The sequence below is a fragment of the Phalacrocorax carbo genome, chromosome 14, assembly GCF_963921805.1.
Source record: "Phalacrocorax carbo chromosome 14, bPhaCar2.1, whole genome shotgun sequence".
NCBI classification, from domain to species: Eukaryota; Metazoa; Chordata; class Aves; order Suliformes; family Phalacrocoracidae; genus Phalacrocorax; species Phalacrocorax carbo.
In genome coordinates, this window is record NC_087526.1 from 2683939 (window position 1) to 2699416 (window position 15478).

General features: G+C 45.8%; 1 protein-coding gene across 4 annotated transcripts in view; it reads left to right on the plus strand.

The window, feature by feature from the left end:
* DOK5 (docking protein 5) overlaps positions 1 to 11792 on the plus strand; it is a 44325-nt gene extending 32533 nt beyond the window's left edge. For 3 of the 4 annotated variants that reach the window (XM_064465260.1, XM_064465262.1, XM_064465261.1), the window contains exons 6-8: positions 1274 to 1409; positions 8117 to 8237; positions 11122 to 11792. In XM_064465260.1, coding sequence (XP_064321330.1) covers positions 1274 to 1409; positions 8117 to 8237; positions 11122 to 11189 — 325 coding nt within the window. In that variant the 3' untranslated portion in view covers positions 11190 to 11792. The remainder of the gene's footprint in view (positions 1 to 1273; positions 1410 to 8116; positions 8238 to 11121) is intronic. The other variant, XM_064465264.1, reaches the window with a different exon arrangement.
* Positions 11793 to 15478: the final 3686 nt, after the last annotated feature.

Sequence of the window (15478 nt, forward strand, 5' to 3'; positions counted from 1 at the left end):
TGATGAAGGACACCAGAGCTTGTCTTCAGACAGAGGCTAGTCTGCACCCTCTGCTAAAAGAAAAATAATTTAAAAAAAATATTGAAAGAAATATAGAAACAAATAAAACCCCCTTTTAATCCCAGGTTGCAGCTTGAATGGAAGCAGTTGCCAAATGAAAGTGCCTGAGGATGGGGGTGGGAGAGCTGTGGTACCCCAGGGGACTGCAGGGTGGAGGCTGACACCATCGGATGTTACTCTGTGGGGTCGCTCTTAAATAAAGCGTTATATGAGCCAGAGAATTGGGTGGGCAGACCGGGTGGGAAGGCTTGAACATCATTCCAGAATCTGTACGACGTGGGCCCGTGGGCACAAGAAGTGGGCTAGGAGAAGTGGAGTCTGGAGCTGCGAGCAGTGAGTGCCAAGTTGCTTCCCAAAAGCATGCTACAGTGATGGAGAAGGGACTCCTGTTTACCATTGATTATATGCCTGGCTTCCATCTATTTGACAAATGGATTTCTATGAAATTTGAATGCAATTCGTTGTTGTAGAGATGTTGTTTTGTATTGCTTCCTGCAGCGCGCTCTTAATGAGCTGAAGCCTTTGTGTGGCCGAAGTTGGAGCACTTATTTATTGAACTAAACTATCAAATAATTTCTAAGGGATATGGATGCATTATTTTAGATAAGCACATTAAAGAGTTACAACAGTAAAAGAGAAACAGATCATACAATTGACTTATCTGGAAAGGGAAGAAGCATTTAAATGTCCATCGTCCACATTACTGCAGAATTTAGTCCTCTTGGGGGGCGAAAAGGATACGTTTTTATTTAGCTGATCGTAAAATTGGGATGCTGAGGATGTGTATTTATTGTTTCAAGTGGAAGACAGAACTCTACAAAACTCATTAGAGGCAGCGTTAAAAGTCTGAAAGGGGAAGACAAATTAATCCTGCCTGGCACAGATTCTAGATAGGGACTAAATACTAAAAATCTGGGTCTTGCACATGAACTCTCTGGAGCTTAAGCACTTATGACAGATTAGTGGTGCTTAGCTGAGTCCCTGTTTGGCGAGAGCAATACAAACGTAGGCTAAAATAGTAAGATTGGAGCAGGAGTGGTAAGGCTCATATGCAAAGACTTTTAGATAACTTCATTCCGTATTTCAACAACCTTTGTTTTCTTACTGCTCGTGCGATAGCGCTTTTAGAGCAGCACGGTAAAGTTTTGCCTGTTGGTGGCGATCTGTAAACTTCAATCTCACTCTTGGATCCCATCTGTTCTTGCTTTGGCAGGATGTGTGACACAGGAGAAGGACTATTCATCTTTCAGACCAGGGATGGGGAAGCCATCTATCAGAAGGTTCACTCGGCCGCTTTGGCCATAGCGGAGCAACACGAGCGCTTGTTGCAGAGCGTGAAAAACTCAATGGTACGGCTGCTCGTTATGCTTGTTGTTTGGCGTTTCTTCAATGTGGTTTTAAGTCTGATTCGCAGATAGTAAGCAGTCTGATTATTGCTCGTATTAAATTCTGATTGATTTTAACATTTAAGGCAGTGTATATATAACTGGGGCTGCTTTTTAAGGATCTAAACAACAGGGAAATTTATAGTCCTTGATTTTTGTGTTTGCAAAGCTATCAATAAGTGTGAATTAATACAGATAAGCTCCTGTCAGTGCACATTCTCATTAGGTTCCTTTGATTAATCAGCATCATGAGTTTGTTTGGAAGCATTTCTCATCAATCTATTTCAAAATGGGTGGCTCATGCTCAGTTTTCCATTTGCTAATTGATGTCTGCGCTCCAGGGATGATTTGGACAGAGTCATATGGTTCAGATTAAACTATGGGGGAGGACTAGATGTTTGTCTGGTCCCTCTGTGGACGTCTGTTTTCCACAAGTGCTTTTTGTGTCTAAAACTCGTTTTGTGACACACGTGACTGGTAGGAGATATGGAAGTATAAGATGCAAAACTAACATACAGGTGGCGAACAGTGTGGCATTTCCAAAAGGGTTGTGTCTAAGGAAGGCAGTTTTATGGCACTTGCACCTAATGTGTTTCAGGATCTTATTAGCTTTAATTTCTTTTTTTCCCATGAAACCTGTAGAGGGAAAAGGAATGTTCTGTTTATCCCATATCACAGTTGTTCTCTACACCCCAAGACTCACAGGTTGACTTTGACAGCAAAGTTAGTATCCTGAAGATAACAGGCTTTCTGGAAAGTATAAAATGCCCAGAATGGAGAAGTGTGGAAGCGCCTGGCTATAAACAACATCTCTGTTCCAGGCAGTAGTAACGTAATCTGCGATATACTCATGCCTTTCTCTTATTGTAAATGTGAGTGGTGCTGCTGTCCATATCCGTGCCTAATCCTTTCAGTAATTCTACTAACACCTTAGTTTCAGGGATAAGTTGTAGTGATGAATTATCCCAGTATTAACTGGACGGCCCAGCTGGGACGAAACAGAAAATGCCATTACTACTTGTGGAAACTTAAGAAAATACGAGAGTGGATCTTGAGGAAATGGGGAAGGGAAGAAATTGCCTTACATACTTCTTTTTCTTTCGTTCTTCCACTTCCTGGGCTTGAGATGGAATGGAAGCCAAACACATGATGGGAAGATTATTTCTCTTAATAACAGTCCAACGAGGAGGAGCAAGTGAGGAGGGGAGGCGCAATAGGGAACTCTTTTCAAGTGTCCCGACCAATCTTGTGGACTGGGTAACTGATTGCTTCGGCTGCACGTGCAGGCGAATGGGTAATTCCATCGTTTGGAGAGCAGGTGGGATAACTGGAATGGGAAAGTGAGGAAGATTCAAGTCTGTTTCTAGGCGATGAGGGTCATGCGATGTCTTTACTTTCAACAGGAAAGAGACTAGTTAGTGTTATATCTACACACACATATATATATTTCACTGATAGACCAGTTTTCAGTTGATGCTGCTCTGTTAACTTCATTACAATGTGGTCACTTCTGCAAAGCCTGTGGGAGAGCGCTGTAGCTGTGCGGATGGAGTACTAACTTAGAGCCTTTCTTGTGACAGCCTCTGCCCTGTGTCCGTTTAGACCACGTGCTTTTCCCAGCACTTCCCCGTTCACTAGGAAGAGCTTGACACTTTGCTTGCTTTCTTTGTAAAATGTTAGAATTAGCAGGTGAAGTCTGCGGCCAGCTGCACTGGTATTTTTCCCTTTCCCAGTGAAGTATCATCTGACACCATCTTTGCTGGCTTTGACTTTGTTTAAAACAAAAAACCTGTATAGTTCTAGTTAGCAAAAGGAATTTTTGTTCAAAAATATCCCAAATTATCTAAGCTGAGACAGATGGGTAGGTGATACAAGTACTCAACAGTGACTAAATTAAACAGATTAAAATTAACCTAGGCTAAGTCAGCGTGACTAGCTGGCGTTCGTAGCCCACCAGGATGAGAAGCGATTGAGTAACCTGTTGAGAGCACAACTTCATTTTCAAAAAGCAGAGATAAGTTCAGTAACAATAATGAACAGACTTACAGGCAATTTCATGTTTGGTTGTTTTACATTTATGTACCAGCATCTTTAATAGATGGTGTCTGATGCTGTGCTGTAAAGTTTCCGTCTTACAAGTGCCAACAGACTCAACAGATGCACAGTTGCTGTAGATTTCAATAGAGAGCAGCTGCACAGCCTCTAAAAGCTTCTTCGTGAACACTGTGTCCAACCACAACCCCTAAATCTAATTTTATAGACCCTAGAGTGCTAAGTGGGGGATAAGAACATATTCCTGGCAAACCAAAAGTCTTGTAATTTAGTAGTGGAATATAATTGTTTTGGATGAGTCCATATGCCCCTGAATATGAGTTTCCCCAGTCTGTCATAGAAACGTTGTCTGGTTCCGAAATAGTAAGACTTGGTGGCTTCTCTGGGGTTCAAGGATCGCCAGGTTTAGAAGTTTAGGCAGAGGATCATTATGTCAGTGTAGAACTCAGGTGGTTTGTTTTGCTGATTACAAAATATTTGTAAGGTACACCTTTATTCAGATTGATTGATTTCACTTGTGTTTTTCTTCTGCCTTTGAACACGTCAACAAGGAGTTCATTTAAGATGCTTGCGCTTCATGCTCGGCTGTCTATATGGGTTCTGTCTCCAAGAATTAGTTACCCTGTGTGCATTTTCATCTTGGTGAAGCTTGAGCTGTTATTTACAGAAAGGGTAAATACAAGTAGAAAGTAGGAGATACCGGTGGTGAGAAATTAAGTCTACACTGAACGTCTTCTGTTTGCTCCTGTAATCCTGAGCACCGCCACATCGGCGATGTGATTACCCGCGACCAAGGTGAAGGTGGTAATAATCTACCGAGGGCTCCTGGAGCCAGTGCAGAAAGGAAGAAAATAAAGGAGTTGAATGTCCCTTGCTGATAGAGCGAAATAAAGCTGCCAAGTCCTGTTGAGAATGTGGGCTATAATGTGTCTGTCACCTCCCCAGCAGTCGCTCTCTTTACATGACAGTATGTTGGTTCAGTTCGTGACTGTAACTGGCTCTGGCTCTTGAAATGCATGTGGAAAATTGATGCGATAGTGGTTCCTCAGCTGGGAACCTCACCCTGACACTTTCTGTTAATGTGCTGTTGCTTTCTGGCGAGGTCTGAGCATATGCTGACCGGAGCCTGTGACACTTTCACAAGGGGGTTTCATTTATTTTCCTTTTCAGTGAATTCAAAGATCTCTCCCTTTTCTCTTTTAAAGGGAAGAAAGAGCTGGCTTCCCCTAGCGATGCATGAAGCCATTCTGGTCATTTGGTAACTCATCTCATCCAACTGCTTCTTTCCTTTCACTTTTGCATTGCCAGACAATGGGAGGAAAATACCCATTCAAGTTTTATTTTTGTGAGTATTTGGTTGCCATGAAAACTGATGGGAGTAGTGCTGTGACTTGACTGCTGTCATTTCTGCCTGCTCTCCGTTCAGTTTGCTTTAAAAAAAGACATTACAACTTGACATCTGGCTAAAGTAATAACAGTGAGCTTCCCAGTTTTGGCAGTTAAACCTCAGTGCTTCGTGGAAAGATATGATCAGCCAGTTTACCGGCAGCCTTCCCGGACTCTTATTCCCCTCTCAGCAGCTCAGTCGGGCACTTTGCACTGGATCAATCTGATGTGCGAGTGCCTCGGTCCAGGCTGGAGCCTGCTGTTATCTCGGGCCATTTCTGCAGAGATTCACAATTAAGAGTGGAAACGGTGCTCACTAACTTTTGAAATAAGGGAAGAACATTGAGTATTAGTGTAAGATGGATAGTAGCCAAAACGGCAGCAGTGTTAGTGCCCTCTAATTTCTGAAGTTGTTTTTATCAGTTTACCATTCTGCAGTTTTGCTGTAATTAATCTAGCAAACGTCTCTCAAGCAATTATCGTTCTAATTGATTTTGATTGATTATATGAATTTGCTTCACTGGGAAGAAAACTCCCTCAAAAACCCAGTGAGCGCAATTTCTCCAACTGGGGAGCGCACGATGTGGGCTTACTTAGTGCAAGTTCTGCAAAATCTTTGAAAAACGCATTGTCCAGCCTGAGGAAACCAACCAAACCTAACGGATCTTAAATCCTCTTTATTTTCTTTTGGAGCCGTGTTTGTCGCTGATTTGAGAGACTGTTGGTGTTGGGGGGGGGGGGTTGCGTGGGGTTTTTTTCTTTGGTTTTTAGTTGTTTGGGTTGGGTTTTTTTCTTTTTTAATGCAAGTTTTGCTGATTCTTAAGGTGGGATCCAAGAAAGAAAATATTTAATCTTTCCTCCCTGAGCCCCCAAGACTTCTGGGAACCAAGCGCGCCCCGTGTTAGACCCAGAGCTGTGCTTTGGCCCAGCAGACTGCCTTAGCGGAGCTCTGTACCCCTCTCATCCCGGGGTGGCACAGCAGCTCCCCCGCTGCTCTCGGCACTGGCTGCTGAAGGCTGTGAGTGCTGCTTCTCCACCCCCTTCCTCAGCAGATCTCTGGTAGCCCCTGGAGCCGCAGGGTGGCTTTGTGCTGCCCCTCACCCCTTCTCACACCTTTGCTGCTTCCTCGGTTGATGGCGTATCGCGATGAAACGCAGGGAGCTGTGTTTGAGCTGCTCGGGGGATCCTGATCTCCTTTCAGGTTTCAGCATTCTCCTCCGCCCTTGGGCAGAAGAGGGCGAGAGGCTACGGAGTAGGTGCCCTCCAGTTAACAAGTTCTTTGCTGTATTAATGCTACGTGGCGTCGCGTGTCCCGCCCGGCCCTCTGCTCCCACCCCTTGCTCATGCGTGTTCCAGCATATCAATTCTGGCTGTTTTCGAGCTGCTTACAGTGCCGGGGGCTTCTGCGGCATAAAGCCAGGTCATTGTCAAGTTATTCCTACTCTTTCTGTTGCCGCAGAGATACAGTAGGTTAATTGTGAGAATGAAATCAACCGTCATTAAAGCTGCCTTCGCTCGCAGTCCGAGGTTTTGATGAAACGCTGTGTATTCAGGACGTAACATCCTAATTCTTATCTCCAGCTGTGGGTTTTTAATTTTTTCCCCTGCTGACTGAGTTCAGGAGGGGCACCCCTCTGGCCCTTTTCTGTGTCTTCATCTAATCTTTCTCTAGCTGTGTCTTTTTTTTTTCTCCCAAGACAGCCTTTTGGTTTTTCGCACTCCTCCTAACAGCCAAACTGTTGCTTAAACAGCCTTAGCTTCTGTCCAGCTCACCAATAAACGGAACCACCAAAAAAACCTATCTGCAGCCAGGAAATGCCATCCTCGCAATGCTCTGCTGATTTTTATTCCCAGCGAAAGATCCATCGCTGTTTGTTTCCATGGTGCTGAGATGTGCGTGGCGACACTGCAAAGGGTGTTGGGGCTTTAGCGAAGGAGCTGTAATAAATACGCTGTACGATGTAGGTGGAACCTTGCACCGCGCAGTGATTCACATCCAACCAGCGTGGAGGTGGGTGTTTTAAGAGCAGGAGTTGATCTGGGTTTGGTTTTGTTTTGTTTTACGTTCACATCACAGCGTCCACCGCACGGAGAGGAGGTTGAAGGTAGATGGCACCTCCACGTAACTTGGAAGTGGGTCTCTTCGGATGCAGCCGGCCCTCGCCTCTTTTCTGTGCTTGCTTTGCCCGTTTGGTTTTGCTCCAGAATAGACTGATCTTCTCTTGAAAGGTTCTTTCACCTCAGGTTTTGTGAAACTAAAATGTAAAAGCTTACTTTTCTGTAAAAAGCTTTCTTTATAAATCAGAAAAGTCAAATGTAGTCTCGGTATGTTTGAACCGATGTTTTTCTGAGCTTTGAAAGAAGAATTTTAGCTGCACTGCAAAGCTTATGATAAAATCCAATTATTTTTATCAGCTTGCACATACATCTTATTAAATTCATGGGAAAAAAAAAAAAAGACTTAAAGTACTTAGTCAGTTCTCACATATTTTTGCGTTAAGTATAGTATAACTAACAAGGGGCTGTGATTATGTAAGGAAACGTAGCCAAAGGCCCTGTGTGGAGGGGGAAGCGTGAGATGGGGCTTCCAGCAACACGCTGCAGCCCATGTGCTCTCCTCTCAGCGTACCTGGACGTGCTCTTCGTCCAAGGAAATTAGCTGAAGGATGCAGTTACCTCCTGTGTGAACTCCTGTGCCATCCAGCTGGCACGTGCCTCAGCTGTGGGAAATGGGCGGCGAATAGAAAATGCCTCAAAACTAACAAGAACAACTTGTCCTCACCCATGTGAAACATCTTCAGTCAGGTTCTCGATGTGCTGAGGCTGTGTTTAGCTTTGGGAAGCCAGTTGCGGAGCTGGGAAGACCCTCGGATGGCTTTGCTGCTACAGGGGGAGGATACCAGCACTGTCCTATCTTCCGCTGATCCCCGGTTTCTGTTTCAGCTGCTTGAGTTAAAACTCCCCTCAGGGGAAGCAGCACTAGCCCAGGACCAGGAGAGCACCAGGGTGAGCTTTGGTGCGCGGCAGCAGCGTGGCCTAACCCGAGTGGCGTGTGCCCGTGGAGACCAGCCCCCGGGCTCATTGCCTCTGCTCGTGCCGGGTGGGCAGAGGACGGGAGGGAAAGGCTGCGCTGGCAGTGTCACTGGAGGTCCTTGCAGCCAGTGGTCGTGCTGTTCTTGGAGGATATGCGATAAACGTGGCTGTCTCCTTCACATCAGTTTACTGCTTTGCAGCTTCAGATGAAAATGAGCGAGCGAGCCGTGTCCCTCAGCACCATGGTGCCCTTGCCCCGCAGTGCCTACTGGCAGCACATCACGCGACAGCACAGCACTGGCCAGCTCTACGGCCTGCAAGGTAAGGGGCGGGGGTGGGAAAAGCCAACGCGCAAATCAGATCACGACGTTGTTGAGTATTTCCATGTCTGTCCCTCTCCCTGAAGGGTGGCGTTCGGTCTAAGCCAGTTGCCGCTGCTGGCTGGTTGAGGCAGAGAAGGGCGCATCCCGCTGTGAGATGGACAACTTGGCAGAGGGGTTGTCATCACGAGGTGCTCTTCTTACTTCCCATTGAGAGGGGTCCTTCATTTGACAAGTTTTCTGACCGTTTTTAGGTAAACAAGGGGAAATTACTGTTACAGGATGGCCAGTTTTCAAGGTTGCCCAATCCTTCCTGCTACCAAAGTCTTTTAATGGCACCTGATTTTTTTGCCAGATTTATAACCGCTTGGCTCCCCCCTCCTTTTGGCCTCATGCTGAGAATGATGCAGTCTGCGTTATTCGTTTTGTGTACCTGCTAGCATTCAACATAAACAACCGCATTCTCGGAAACAGCTGAATTAGGGAAAGTAAAAGGAAAAGGCCACGATAAGTAGGTCTAGAAAACTGTTGCTTGAGCAACTGCAGCGCTGCCGCGGCACGTTGCAGCGTGACCTGAAGATGGGCAGATGTCTTCTCCAAAAGCCCTCCTTGCTGTCAGCCCAAGGGGCGGCACAGCTCATCCCCTCGGGCCTCAACACCTCCCTTGGGCGCCGAGAGGGAGGAAAGGCTCCCCGGGGGGGTCCCCGCGCCCAGCGGTCCCTCCGTGGTCACCAAGGGACATCTAGTGGCTACTGGGCGCACGGGTGGGGGGATGGGAAGGATGCCCGCTGCACCCGCAGCACCGCCGGCGTACGGGTTTCGCCAGAGTGCTGACGTGAGCCATCTCTGCCCGTGTGTTTCAGAGCGTGTTTCAACGCTGAACTTCAATCTCCTGAGATAAAGTGAAAAGTGCAAGCGAAAGCCACGCGCTGCCAGTGCTTTGTGCCCCAGGGGCACCCCTGGAGTAGGAGCTGTAGGTGTTCAGTACCTCTGAGGCGCTGGTCCAATGTCAGCGTCTTGTAGTCAGGCGTGGTTGCAGAGTTTTAAACAAATAACATTAAAAAAAAAAAAAAAAAAAGCCCATTTGTATTTCAAAACAGCGTCTTCCACCCTAAGGTACGTGGATTGGCTGAGTTAGTGTTTGTCCAGAAGTTGGTATTGATGAGTTGTGAAGTCAGGATCAGGGCATTACTCAGAAAAGCCAGCAGAAAACAGAATATACACGGAATAGAAGGGGGATAGCCTGGAGTATTGAATGGAAAGAGGCAATACCTGCCATAACTTTATTTTCACAACATATGGATGAAAGGTTGAGCTTCATTAAACACCTGGATGATAAAGATGGACTGAAGCAGTTTCCCTTCACTGCGGGGGCATTAGAAAGCAAAGCTCCGCGTGGTCATCGGGATACGGGCTGTTTCCCTGTCATCCCTGCAGGTCGGCTCCAAAGGGCAGCCCTGCTCCCGGTGCCTCATGCTGCTGCAAAAACCCCCTCAGGTAAACCTGTGTTTAGCAGAAAAACCTTAGGAGCTGGCAGGGCTTTCTGGTACTAACACAGAGGTGTCACTTACCAACATCAAGCATCGAGAAATCACTAGAGAGAGATGCTAAAACATCCTTGTTTGGAAAACTTTTGCAGTCTTTGTTTTTCCTCCCCTCGGATATTAGGAGTTTCTCAAGGAATAATGAATGATAGCTATTTATTTTACTTTTTTTGATAAAGCAGGAAACTGTGGAGGCTAGCAGCTCCAGAACATGAAATATTGTAAGGTGTGATTGAAAATTACGCGCTGGCAGCCCTGACATATACAGCCGTACTCCCTGCTGGCCCTCTGATTTTCGGCAAATCATGAAAGCTCGTATTTTCCCTTCTTCCTTTTTTTCAACACTAGAGGGGGCAGGCAGCACATAAAAAGCCCCGGCTAAACCCGGCAAATGTTCCAGAGCAGGAATGAATAATAAAAGCAGCACTTACATGCCTGTTCAAATTTGTTCAATAAATTCGGGCATGGGAAGATGACCCGCTGGTGGCAGCCTGTGGCACGCGAGAACAAGACTGCTCGCAGCGCTCTGACACAATCAGGATTGGGCTTACTGTGCCTTACTAGAGAATCCTTTATTAAAACAATAATTCAGCGTTGAGTTGACACAAGATAAATAGACTATACGGGTACAAACCACTTGGTTTATATTTAGAACAACAGCTTGCTTGTTAAACTAGGGAAAAAGGATCCTAGGAGATTGTCGTCATGAGAATGGGGTGAAAGTCTCTGGAAAATAAGCCAGCCATGCAGCCAGCATTGTAATTAGGAAAGACACTGAAGTCCTTGTCTCGTTCATCGGTCGGGGCTACTAGTTCAGGGGTACCCCAGGCACCTCTAATTAGATTGGGTTGGCAAAATCTTGAAATGCATCAATTACTGCTGGGAAAAGAAATACGAACCAATAGTTACAGCGAGTTGTGTCATTCCAGGTGTATGAAGCAGCATTTCACTCCCTGAATGGTTGAGGCATCTGAAACCTTGTGTGTAAAAACCGTCTTCCACCATAGTTGGGATTTATGGCTTCTGAATTGCCTCTTTTCCCCTTTCTAGCATATAGAAAAGACCCGATGCTAACGGTGTGAGCGAAGGTGCATTTTTCATTTAAAATGCAAAGTCAGAACTTTTAAGGAATTAATTTGCTCTGTACAACTCTCTGTTCTGAAGGAACTGGGAAAGAAAATCGGAGTGGAGATGTTTCTGAGATGGAGCAGCAGATTAAGCAGGGACAGGTTTAATCAAAGGGCTGTAACCTGTAGTTCACATAGTCCTTTATAAAAAGCCGAATAAGGTGCCTGTGTCTTACTGAGTGTTGTTCTGTTTTTTGCACCGGACTCGACGAAGATGTTTCTAGCCCAGTGAAGCTTCATCGCACAGACACTTTTCCAACCTACAGGTCAGACCATCGATAAAAGACTGTAAAGAACTTTACAAACGCTTTGTCTTCTGACAAGCTGCCCCAGCGGATGAGAGTGACGGCGACAAGCGAGGATGGAAACGCAGAAGAGTGCAGGTTGGATGAAAAATTCTTGCAATACAAAGTTTTTTTTAAACTTTGCCAGAAGTTAAAACTATTCTGTAGATACTGGGGAGGGGAACAAAACCAACAAACCCTCCAGTGTTTCTTTTATATCTTACAGCTGGACAGAAAAGAAATCACTCCCTAAATATTTCCAAATGGGTTTTTGTATGATAGGTATGTTGTAAATATCCGAGACTTTCTTGTCGTAGCGTGGTTCCATTTTGTCTGTTACTGCTGTGTGTTCCCTGACGTCAGCTGTGTCACCCTCGCTCGTTGTAATGCTTCTCTTTAGTTATTTACACTATTGTTCAGCCTAATCCTTGACCTTTGAAACGCTGGCTAGTTTTAAACAGCTATTGGATACAATTTTTTCTGTTTGAAGCCTGGTGAAGACTTGATTGATTTCTTTTAAAAGCACCCTCTCTATCTTCTATTTCCTGTATTTATTTCCATCTCTGTAAATGTTTAAAATAAAAAACAAAAGTCCCACTTAGCTTGTGGTCCAGTGCTTTTTGTTGTCACCATCAGCACCCCGAGCAGAGCTGTTGCGGAGCCACTGGAGCACTAGGAGGAGGGACGGAGGGGGACGGTGGCTTGCTTTGGGTGCCCCTTCCCCATCTAAAGCCGCACAGCCGCTCGCCGGGTGAAACAGGGATCGCACAACGCCGCGAACCGCTTTGCGGCAGAAAGCCCTTTTTTTTTTCTGTTTTGTGACAGCATCCACGTTAGGCGCTACTTTCGTAGGTTGGCACCAGCACCCTTATTTAACAGCAGAGAGACTTCTCAAAAATAGCATGGTAGGCTGCTGTGTGCCATGCCAAACGGTCAGCGGTGTGTAACAGCTGTAGGTCGAAAGCCGTGATTACCCTGAGCGCAAGTGGAGCGCTGTGCTTAGCGAGGTGCAGTTAAATCATTGCGTTAACAAGCGCTGAGCGAGAGCGCCTTGTCAGGTTACGAGTCAGGCTGATCATCTCTAACCATCTCGTTCCTGCTCACCTGGCAGGCTTAAGGACTAGGTCTGATGTGCGTTGCACTAGCAGGGAATACGGTCTCTGCATATTTTAATTGAAAGAAAAAAGGGGGTGGGGGTGGGGATACAATTCTAATGATAATTGCATTTATTTAGGCATGTGTAATGTTAGCAGCTAATTTTTCAGCAGATATCCTGGAAGAAAAGTAAAAGAATGCAGTGGCCAGAGTAGAGAATGAGCTGCATTTGTTCACGTTTGTAGAGAATGAGTTAGCACGGGCTAATTTTCTCATATGATGGAGGCATTCGTCTTATTTGCTGGTTTTACTCAAGGCGTATCTTAAGGCTGGCTTTTAATTCTGAAATGAAGTTTCAAAGCAGCCTGGGAGGACCTGATGTTGGCCATGACCAACACGACGACTAAAAGTAGATTTCAAAACTACGCTCGCGGTTCCCGTGAGCTGCAGGCAGAGGTGCTGTCAGTGCTTAGTGCTGGCGGAGCGTAGCCCGAGCGGCGCGCGGGTCTGCGGCTGCTTCCAGTCCTGGGTAATCACTTGGACGGAGCAGCAGGGAGTGCGCTTATTAAAACCGCAGATCCATCAAATGGGAAAGAAGGGCACAGGAATACAAGATCAGAATACAAAATGATCTGGACAAATTGAAGAAATCCAATAGGGGCCAGTGCTTCTAAGCAAGGCTCATTGACTACACAAATACATAACGGGAAGAGAAGCGAGACAGCAGCTCTTTAGGAAGGGATGTGAAGGTTTTGGCAGACCACGGGCAGAACGTGAGGCAACGAGGCCGCGTTGCTGCAAAACAACTAAATGTCATGAGGGGATGTAAAAGCATTTAGCTTCCAAGACAGCTGGAGTAATTCTTCTGCTCCCCTGAAGGCTGGCAAGGCCTCGGGTCTTAGCGTGGTGGCCAATCCCAGGCTAACGTGCTCGGCCACTGCAAAAGCTGTGCCCTGTTAGGGTGCTGACGCGCTGGGGCAGTTCAGCTCTTGAATTGCACTGTGCGCTCTACAACGTCTTTGCCTTCCTTTATTAAACAGCCTTTTTCTCCAGGAATAAGGAAGGAGCAGATGTTTCCACGTCAATTCAGCCTTGCCGTTTGTTACAGGGTCCTGAAGTAACCAGTCGCTGCAGTAAGGTCTCTTTTAACTGGTTTGGGCTTCACGTTATCGATTGCCAAGTAAAACACTGGGAAAACGTAAGATGTTGGGTTTCTACGTCCAAGAGGGTTGTTCTAACAGAACTGGAGGTGAGGGAGGCTTTCAGGGAAGCAAACCGATGAGCCTCTGAAGGTAAATGTATTTCTGAAGGAAAAAAAATCAATATGCCATCATTGTTTAAGATACGCCATAGTGCAAAGATAAGCCTAATTTATTGTAAATAAGGATTATGTTCACTTTATTTCAAAGCTGAACTGCTAGCCTAAATAAGTGATTGAAAAGCATGTTATGACTAATAGGTCTTTATCTTTCAGGTTTACTTCTGCTAATGTATTCCCTTTAGAGCTGACAGCATCTGTTGTTTTATCATGGATATGACAGTTCAGTAAATGCTTTTATTCACCTTTCACTCATGCAATGATTGATATAGTAAGACTATCTGTAGTTGAACAGTCCAATTACAAAGAAGACAAAAATCCCCACTCTAGCCTTGGCCTTTAAATGAAGGGTCATTAAATCAGCTAGCTCTGATATTATTCTTTCTAGTTCTTTCTAGTGAAACTGTCTGTGAAGGATGGAAAAAAGGCCTGAAAGTCACTTTGCTTGGAATTACTCTGTGTTTATGGCACAATATCAAGAAGTTGCTTTGTTTTAATTTGCAGTAGTGACAGATTAAGTCACTTAATTTTGCATTATTGCTGGCTTCCTTAGTTAGCAAGGTCATTAGGTGAAGGAAGTGAGAGGGTTTGCTATTCCTGTCATTAGTGGCGTTATGGTCAGGGAAGGGTCTCTGCTGTATTTGGAGTTGGGTCGTTTAGACTGAGGAGCAGACTGTACGGCCGTATGCACGACACCGATACGATGATGCCATCGTGGGTGCCAGCTGGGTGCCAGCAGTAGCTGGTACGCTGGCGAAGGCAGGTGCAGAATTGGAGTGGAAATCTTTCAGGTACCTGAGCTACGCTCTCTCTGAGGAGATGTACTTCAGAAAATGCGCTGCGAACCCACCTGTAGAGCTGTGGGGCTCAGGGTTACCATGAGGTTTAAGGATTAGTGTGTGACAAATCCTTGAGAACTATTTTTCTCCAGTCTCTGCCCTACGCACAGGCCCTCCAACTTAATGGGACTTCGCAAGGGTTTTATTGAGCTTGCCCTGTATGTAAAAGAGGATCACGGTTTTACGGACTAGTTTCAGTTGCTCCACCAAATTCCAGCACGCCCTTTTATCTCCATCAATCTCATTCTTTCTCGAATGTCCACAGAGCTTCCTAGATAACTTCTTCAAAGGCAGAAAAGTGTTCTGCAAAGCCACCCGGGTGAGCAGGTCTTCGGCTCCGTGTAACCTCTCCCGTCCGGCCGGCTCTAAGTAACGCCGAGCCGGTTCCAGACGGCCGCTCCTCGAAGACCGGTCGGAAATGCCGTACGCTCTGGTCCCTTTCATCCCACAAAAGACCAGCAACCGATCTGCGAGCCGTAACTGTGGAGATGGAAGAATATGTTTTAGAGGGTAAAAGAAGGGATCGGAAGAGAAAGCGTAGAGCTGCTTACCCCGCTTTTCAAATCCCTGCTAAGAGAAGTTGTTCGATCTTTTGAGCAGGTGCGAACCAGCAAACTGGTAACAGCACAGCGGGAAGATGGAGCCGGTCCAAACTGCAGCGGGACGCAGTGGGTAATGGTCTTAGAAGGCTAATCTTGGAATCGAGTCCATTAGGGGGAAAAAAAATCATAATATCAAGACTTCAGATGACATTTCTTTTTCTTAGATGTTCCTATCACAGGTAACAGAATGCAAATGCCATTATCTAAAATAGTGTAAGGGCAAATAACTACCGTAAGTCGTTGTGCTGCCGAGAGGAATGGGGTGGCTGACATCCTCTCCATTTCTGTTTTATAGAGGGAGGTGGGATCACGCAAGGAGTTGCCAAAAGTCACTCCAGTCCTCAAGGTATTTCCATCATACTTAAAAACTTTTTTTTTCCCCTTAATAAAAGAGATCTTGTACTTTTTGCTTGTCCAAGATGTAAAAAACCCA